The sequence below is a fragment of the Teleopsis dalmanni genome, chromosome 2, assembly GCF_002237135.1.
Source record: "Teleopsis dalmanni isolate 2A chromosome 2, ASM223713v2, whole genome shotgun sequence".
NCBI classification, from domain to species: domain Eukaryota; kingdom Metazoa; phylum Arthropoda; class Insecta; order Diptera; family Diopsidae; genus Teleopsis; species Teleopsis dalmanni.
The window spans coordinates 195,171,783-195,179,770 of record NC_051847.1 but is presented as its reverse complement, the minus strand read 5'-3'; the positions used below and the strand labels follow the sequence as shown (position 1 = coordinate 195,179,770).

The window sequence follows — 7,988 nt, the reverse complement described above, 5'->3', positions numbered from 1 at the left end:
TTTAAAATAATTATTTAAATACACACATATATCAGCCATCCGATGTTGGTTACTATTGTAACGAATAATCACATTAAATGATATTCTGCATTTGCGGTTACTTATATTTTTTTTTAATGAACCCTAAACCCAAACAAAGAAAGAATGGAGAATGAATGAAGAACCACAAAAAACATACGTTTTGAATGAAGAAGGAGGAAAAAAGCAACGGTCAAATAGCGGCAAGTAATAAGGAAATCCACGTAAAAAACGGTGATGAAAAAGTAACCATTCAATAAAGATAATTGAATTCAAGTGGAGTTAAAAATTATAAAGCTTGATTAATATATTTGTTTTTAATAAAGATAAAAAGCAAATTAATTGACAAAAGTAAATTGCAAATACTAAAAAAAAAGTTTTTGTTGTTTTGGTCACCTGCCTACGTTTATGCGCGTCACTTGTTGGGTAACGGGACTTTGCCGTATTGTGCGCGTCACTTGTTGGGTAACGGGACTTTGTCGTATTGTGCGCGTCACTTGTTAGATAACGGGACTGAGCGCGATCAAAATTAGAAAAACAATTTTAGAAAAAATAAATTGTTAAAAAATCAAGAAAGCTATGGACAGGAATTTAGACAAGAAACTTATAAGATCAGTAAAGGAGACAATGTTGAATTCCGACTACCCTTTTGCGTATCAAAGTATCCGGTTGACGCTTGATATTTGGGATGAAATTGCTAAAAACTTACACTCCACTGCACTCCAGTGCAAAAAGCGCTGGAAGGCGTTACGCGATAGATATGCCAGGGAAAAAAGGGGCTTTTATGAAAAAAGAAGTATGCTTCATTAATTTTTTTTTCTTTCAAAATTCTTTTAAATCCAAATTTGATGAAATTTACAGATAAGAAGAAAAAAAATCGTAAAACTTGGGAGTTGATGGATGAATTGTCATTTCTGGACTTTTACTACCAACCCAGAAATAAAGAAGAAAATGATGTCGAGGAAGTTGAAGTTCAGAATAATATTCTTGCAGGAGAAATAATAGAAGATGAAAACTCCGAAGTTTCTGAACGTGTCATCCATTTCGCAGTTAGTGATTCGAATGGTAAAGTTATCGGACAATTTGAATGTGATGATAGGATATGTCCATGTGAAGAAATCTCCTCAGCAATGACTAATTCTAATAATGACACTGTTGATACATGGGACGAATTATTGCATGTATTGACTGATGCTCAACCAATGCATGCAATGGATACAGCATCGTCCGACACTACTACATCGTCTTCATTCTCAAGTAATCCCAATAAAGTATTTATGAAAGCAGCTACTGATATTATAACTACATTAAATGCTTCCAATCAAATAAAAGCCCGAGCCTATATACTCTCATATTTGTCGAAATTACAACTAATGGATAACAAATAAATCAACAAATTAAAATTTAATTCAATGGAGAAAAGTAAATCAGTAATGCTTATTTTTTGATCATAGATATCAAATGTAAGTGTCATAGTAAGAAGACTACTAAATATTATTAATAACATAATATTATGATTAAACAATAAAAATGTTTATATAAATAAGCTCATTGTTTTTATGAATTTTGAATGGTTATTTTTGTAAACTGTCGGGAGGCTCATCTGTGTAGCACCAAAGGTAGAAGTCACAGCATATCTAAAGTATTTGCTTTAAGATTGGGTTGGAGTTTGGAGTGGCGGTTGTATGCACCAAAAACTTTTATCCGAGAATTAGCAGTTTTGGTGCATTGTTGCGGATAAAGATATTAAACTGAAGCTCTAGCAATATATCAAATGCCTAAATACATTGATGAAACTGTACCCAAAGGCTGTGGGTGAGGAACAGCTCAGCGCGTGCTGTAAAAGTACTTCCATACTTCATTGATATATATAAAAAATATATTAGTTCTCTTGAAAACACAGTGACATCACTTGGAAGATTCTGGCAAGTCTTTGAACGCAAATATGCATACCGGTTATCAGGATAATAGCTGCCAGGATAATCGTTACTAGGATAACGCTTAAGGATAACGGTTACCAGCACAACAGTTACCAAGTCTACAACACAATGGTCTTTTAAGATATTTTATTAAACATATGACTGTTATATATTTATGTTCATTTATTTAGATAGATTATAAATAATCTATATAATTTATTATAATTTATTTTTATTGTGAATCTAAATTTAATTTCAATATTTTGTTGGTCAATCAATTCCTTCAAAAAGAACGCTTAATTTAGCATTTGGTTCTGTATACTTAGTGGAGACAAAAACCAAACTGTTTTGAAGCGTTTACAGTTTTACTTGTACTGTAAGAGGAAATAGTTACGCAACGACTTTAAAACTGTTAGCAAAATTTTTGTAATTCAGTTTTAGTATTGACATTCATGCATTACTTTCAAATAAAATATTGTATTAATTTCTACTTTAATACAAAATATAATAACAATAATGTCAATAAGTGTATAAACCAAAATACACATATAAAAATATTAAGTATTCCATTGTTTAATAGTATAATTTCCATAAAATTGGTCAATTGAGCGTTTTCTGTTAAAATTTTTAGCAAAGTTATGAACCATTACGTACTGCTATTTTCACAGTTAAATTTGCATAGCAATAGTAAGAAATTTATACAATGTATGCCAAACTGTTGTTAGGCTTGCTACAAATTGCGTATAAGTATTCACATTCATTACTTAAGAAAAATATTTTGTATCAATTTTTTTCTTATACATTTTATTTACTTATTTAAATTTTATTTCATTATATCAATAATAACACTAAGGACTAGTTTTGCAATTCACACGTACGTTAAATAACTGTTAAGTCTTCGCTATTAGCAACTAAAATAATATATAATAAATAAATAAAATAATATATGTTATGTATGACTTAAGGGTCAAATCGACACTTAAGTGTGCATTGTAAAATTTGTTCCAAGACTGCAAACAAATATTTTTATAAAAATACATTTAACTTAAGCAAATATATTTATTACTATATATTGAAAATACATAAATATATATAATAAAAACTTGATTAAAACGTATACACATATAAATTTAGTCAGGAATAAAAAGAAAACTTACATTTTATGTTCAGAAATCTTGTGACAATGCTTCCAAGTCAATATTGGACATGGACACAATAGGAATTTGTGTTTTTATTGGTCCAAATAAAAGCTGATTATTTTTAATATATATACCTATACGATGATAACACATAAAGCAATGTAAAATATTTACCATATAAAAACTAACAGCAAAAATATGTGCGTCAAAAATAAAACACGATTAGTGCCCCACAATGGGTTTAATATACAACTCAATAGATCTGTAACCTGAAGAGATGGACTGTGAGTTCATAACACGATTCTACTAATGAATTTCAACTGACTCAAAGCAGTTTCAGAGTGATTGCTCACTGTCATCAATCTTTTAAAGCTTGCCTTTTACAGACTTTTAGAAGCTTGTCTCGCAAGTAGATTAAAACTTGTTTGGTCCAAGTCTGGACTTGGAAGTAATGTGATGACATACAAATCACTTGGAAACAAACCGATGGACTTTTTAGTACCACAATAAGGTTAGTTTATATATATATATATATATATAATCAGTGAACAGTGTATATATTGGAACCATCGAGTAGACACCAGAGGAAAAGAATGTTCGCTTTTCTGGCGAGTCCCAGGTAATGGTAAAGTATTTCATTTTACCACATGTTGTTATTCTTTGATGTTTCCACTTATTCGAACTATCCCATAAACCGACATAGTCATGCGTAGAGATTAAAATGCCAATACACAAATCTTCTTAAAAGTAAAATAGTAGTCCACGTCTAAAAACTGCTATAGAATATTTATTCCTAAATCTGTACTTATAAAAGTTTTAAGAATTCATAGGTATTACAGTGTTCTATATATGGTATATTATAAAGGGGATATGAATGAAAAAGATGGTTTAAGTTCCCTCAACAATCAGAATATTGGAAATATTGATATATTTTAACATAATTCACATAAAATATAAATTATCAGTCATATGTTAGAGCATCATTATATATACAACGCAAAAATTACTTTAATTGCTATATCAATTATTAATTGCGTTACACTATGACAATTTCAGATCACACACTTCTTCGATGACTCAAAACAATATATTGATATTACTTGGTTGGGACGCTTTGATGCAATAGCTACATAGTTCCCAAACCACAGAGCCGCTAAAATTCATTTGGACAAATTGGATTAGTGAAATTATTTACGAAAAGTGACAGACTTACCAACACCGCGTTATCAAATGTCAGAATGGTTACAGATTTTTTTGGGGAGTTATGCAGATCTGAGATCAATTATTGCTTAGTCTGATAAAGTGATAAATAGCAATCCAGTCAAGGCGTAGAGAGGGGATTTGAAGAAACCTCGCAGTTAGTAGAGAGTAAAAGTGCTCAAGTCAGTAACTCAATTATCTTCAACATAATATAGCTAGAAGTCATATATGTATATAATTAGCCGATATATCTTTCATTAAAATTTGTCCAAAAATAGACTGAAAAACAGAAAATATTTTTCTATTGGCTATATATATATATGAAAATATATCTCTCTCTTTTACTCCAACTTAGTCCACAGGTTATTAAGGTGACATTTGAATGTATGATTTTCAATTCAAAAATACTTTTAGTTTCTATTAAAATAATCGATTAAATTTGCCTAATTAATACTTAGGTCGTGTGCGAGTTAGGCTAAGTTGATGCTAAACCAAATGGGAGATTTTTTTGGGATTTTTTGCACTGCACACATTTAGCCATTTATCAACACGTATCGACACATCACTACATTGTTGGCTCATCTTAGAATTTCCCTCATTTAGAACGCAACTTAGCCTAACTCGCGCACATCCTAAGTTCTATAATCCTTTGCATAGGATATGATAAAAATCGATTAAAATATATAAATAAAATTATTTATTACCAAAAATGTCATATATGGGAGAAAGAATCTTGTCAAAGCTTAATAATTTTTGTAAATGTCAAAGCATTTTAAAGCTACCAAATGAAAGGACTTCAATGCAGTAAGTTAGTTGAGTCCATGCGGTAATCTATCATAATTTTTATATCCTAAAATCCCATTTTCCTATTACAGCAAATGTCTGCGAGCAAATATAATAAAATTGCCATTAATACAAATAAACACATGTGGACATACAAACTATATGAGTACATATTCTATATACATATATGTACATACATACAAATGTACACACAAATACGAGTTGTAAGGATAATGGCAGATGTGAATGCATGGTATGACATAAGGATAACATAGCACACACCAAGTAGGATGCATGAAATTCCTTGCGTGCCTTGGCTGGTTATTCAAAAGCTAAAATACGATCACAGCGCAAACAATTTTATGATGCGAGGACTGCAGACTATGTCGGAAATAGTATATGGACAGACATTTGGTTGAGTGAACAGATAAACGGACACACCACCACTGCAGTGATGGAGACTAAGGAGTCGTCGGGTGACTGAGATAAAAATTCTACTTGCATACAGACAGACGCATACGTACGGAATGGTCAATCGGCCATCTCCAAAATGTAATGGAGAAGGATAAAAGGCAACGTAAAATGTACGTAACTTATTTTGTTTCGCTTTTATTTTTCTTATATAATTTAAAAAGAATAAGGATAATAATAATGTGGAGAAGGACAAAAAGTAAATAGTAATAACCGGAAATAGGAAGAAAAAAATTAAGTTTAAAAATTTAATATCTCTGTAATGTATGGCCTCTGTGTGTGTGTTTAGTATTCCTTGACATTGCATAAAAATAATTTTTTTTTATTGTTAAAAAATTTTAAATATTTTGAAGTAAATAAATATAATAATAAGAGATGTGTTTTTTAAGAAAAATACAGTCAAACTTCCATAACTCGAAGTCCAAGTTTGCAAAGAGAAGGTTCGACGTATGTAGACCTCGAGTTAGAGAATTTTTTTTATTTTTTTTTTTTTGTAAAAAAATAAAAAGTCCAAGTTTGCAAAGAGAAGGTTCGATTTATAGAGACTTCGAGTTAGAGAATTTTTTTTATTTTTTTTTTTTTGTAAAAAAATAAAAAGTCCAAGTTTGCAAAGAGAAGGTTCGACTTATGTAGACCTCGAGTTAGAGATTTTTTTTATTTTTTTTTTATTTTTGAAAGAAACTAACATAGAATTGCATTTTAAGTTATTTATTTATTTGCAATCAAATAAAGCACAGAAGTTATAGTGAAGTAAAATATACAGAAATTAAGGTTTAGGACTTGTGAGGGACTCTTGTTTTCAATAAAAAGAGATTCCACTTTATTCAAACTCTGATAGTGATCATCAGTTGTAGTATCATTCGTTTGCAAATATAAATTCAGTATATTGAATGAGTCTTCTACTTCATTCTTGGAAGGCTGAAGGCTGACAATTGCATCTACCGAACCCTCAACATTACTTTGCGTTGTGCTTAGAATTGGATTCAGCAATTTAGAGCTATAATGCTCAATGATATCGTCATCTGTAGGAAAGCTTGATATACAAATTTCATCATCAAGCTCAATATAATCGTTAAAAGTAGCATTGGAAGTTGTTTTATTTACTTTAAACCACGCTGCCCGCGACTGGCATTTACACAAAGAAGCAAAAGAAAAAAATTGAACATTTGGTTCGAAAAAAGGGACTTCCCCAAACAGCAAAATGTATTTATACTTAAAACAAAAATTCGACTTATAGAATGCTCTATTCCACAGTCCTATCGGAATACAATTCCTATCAGAATTGTATGTAATTTGCTCTTTAAAACCTTGGTGCACTGTTTTTGGTTCGAGTTATAGAAAATTGGAGTTATAGAAGTTTGAGTTATGGAAGTTTGACTGCATTTAAAACATTTTATTTCAATTTGTTGTTGTTGTGTCAAATATCCTTAAAAAATTTTGCATTAAATGCACAACTATTTGAGTTCTACAGAATGCAACCGCCAACGACACTGCAATTGCAGTCACTTTTGACTTAAACCGTAAATTGATATATGTATTATATAGGTATAAATGCCATACAATATATGTAATATAAGTACACAAAAACAAAATTAAAAAAAAAATTAAATAATATTATAGAAAAAACTTACCGCACAACAAAAACAATAAGAACAACAGCAGCAGCAACAGCAGCAGCAGCAGCAACAGTGGCAGTGGCAGCATCTGTTAAAAGTCAATATTTTATTTAAAATGGGCCTGGCATTAAAATTAATTTGAAAATAATTTAAATTTACTTCATTAAAATAAATAAAAAAAATACTACAAAAAAAAAAAATAAGAAAAAAAAATAAAAAACTCTATTGACATTTGCCATTTGTCACAACAGACCTTATGTGACATACCCGCAAACACACATGGAGTCACACATAAATTACACAATTACACACACATAAAACTACACACACGCAGAAAAATTAACACATGTTGGAAACCCGCAGCGCTATGTACTCGTACTTCATTTGTCACCGTAGCCTGGTCTGTCCCGACCTAGCCAAGCCTAGCCTAGCTCACCTCAATGTATTAAAAACACATTAATATGATGGCATTGGCAGTAACAACAACAACAACCACAACCAAACTGCAATAATGTCACCGTAACAACATCATCAGCAACATTATCGGAGCCCAACAACAGCAACAGCAACAACAACAGCAACAAGAGTAGCATCTATAGTAGCAGCAGCAGCAGCAGCAGCAAGAGCAGAAAATGGTATTGCCAATGTTGGCAGATTTTTGTGCTCATTTAAATTACTTAAAAAATGGCCAACGGAAGTCAATTCGTATTGCATTTAAAAATGGTCGACCAATGTGATCAGCCGCTTCCGCTAATGTTGTTGCAGCTGTTTTGGGTTGAGATTTATTAACGCTTGCGGCTTTATCGCTGGCAAATTTAACTGCAACTACAATTTAAGCAACG

The 7,988-nt window shown here is 31.0% G+C and overlaps 1 protein-coding gene across 1 annotated transcript; it reads left to right on the top strand.

Annotated features, from left to right (window-relative positions):
• The first annotated feature begins 405 nt into the window (after window positions 1-405).
• On the top strand, window positions 406-1,406 carry LOC119676493. Its single transcript, XM_038087732.1, has 3 exons — window positions 406-483; window positions 523-814; window positions 880-1,406. Exons 2-3 carry the CDS (start codon window positions 598-600, stop codon window positions 1,404-1,406), a joined length of 744 nt encoding a protein of 247 aa, XP_037943660.1. The 5' UTR covers window positions 406-483; window positions 523-597.
• Window positions 1,407-7,988: the final 6,582 nt, after the last annotated feature.

Bases quoted from the DNA above. Each gene is read 5' to 3' on its own strand.
- LOC119676493 (XM_038087732.1), top strand. From the start codon at position 598: ATGGACAGGAATTTAGACAAGAAACTTATAAGATCAGTAAAGGAGACA. The intron at 815-879 runs GTATGCTTCATT...TGAAATTTACAG, and splicing joins GGGCTTTTATGAAAAAAGAA to ATAAGAAGAAAAAAAATCGT.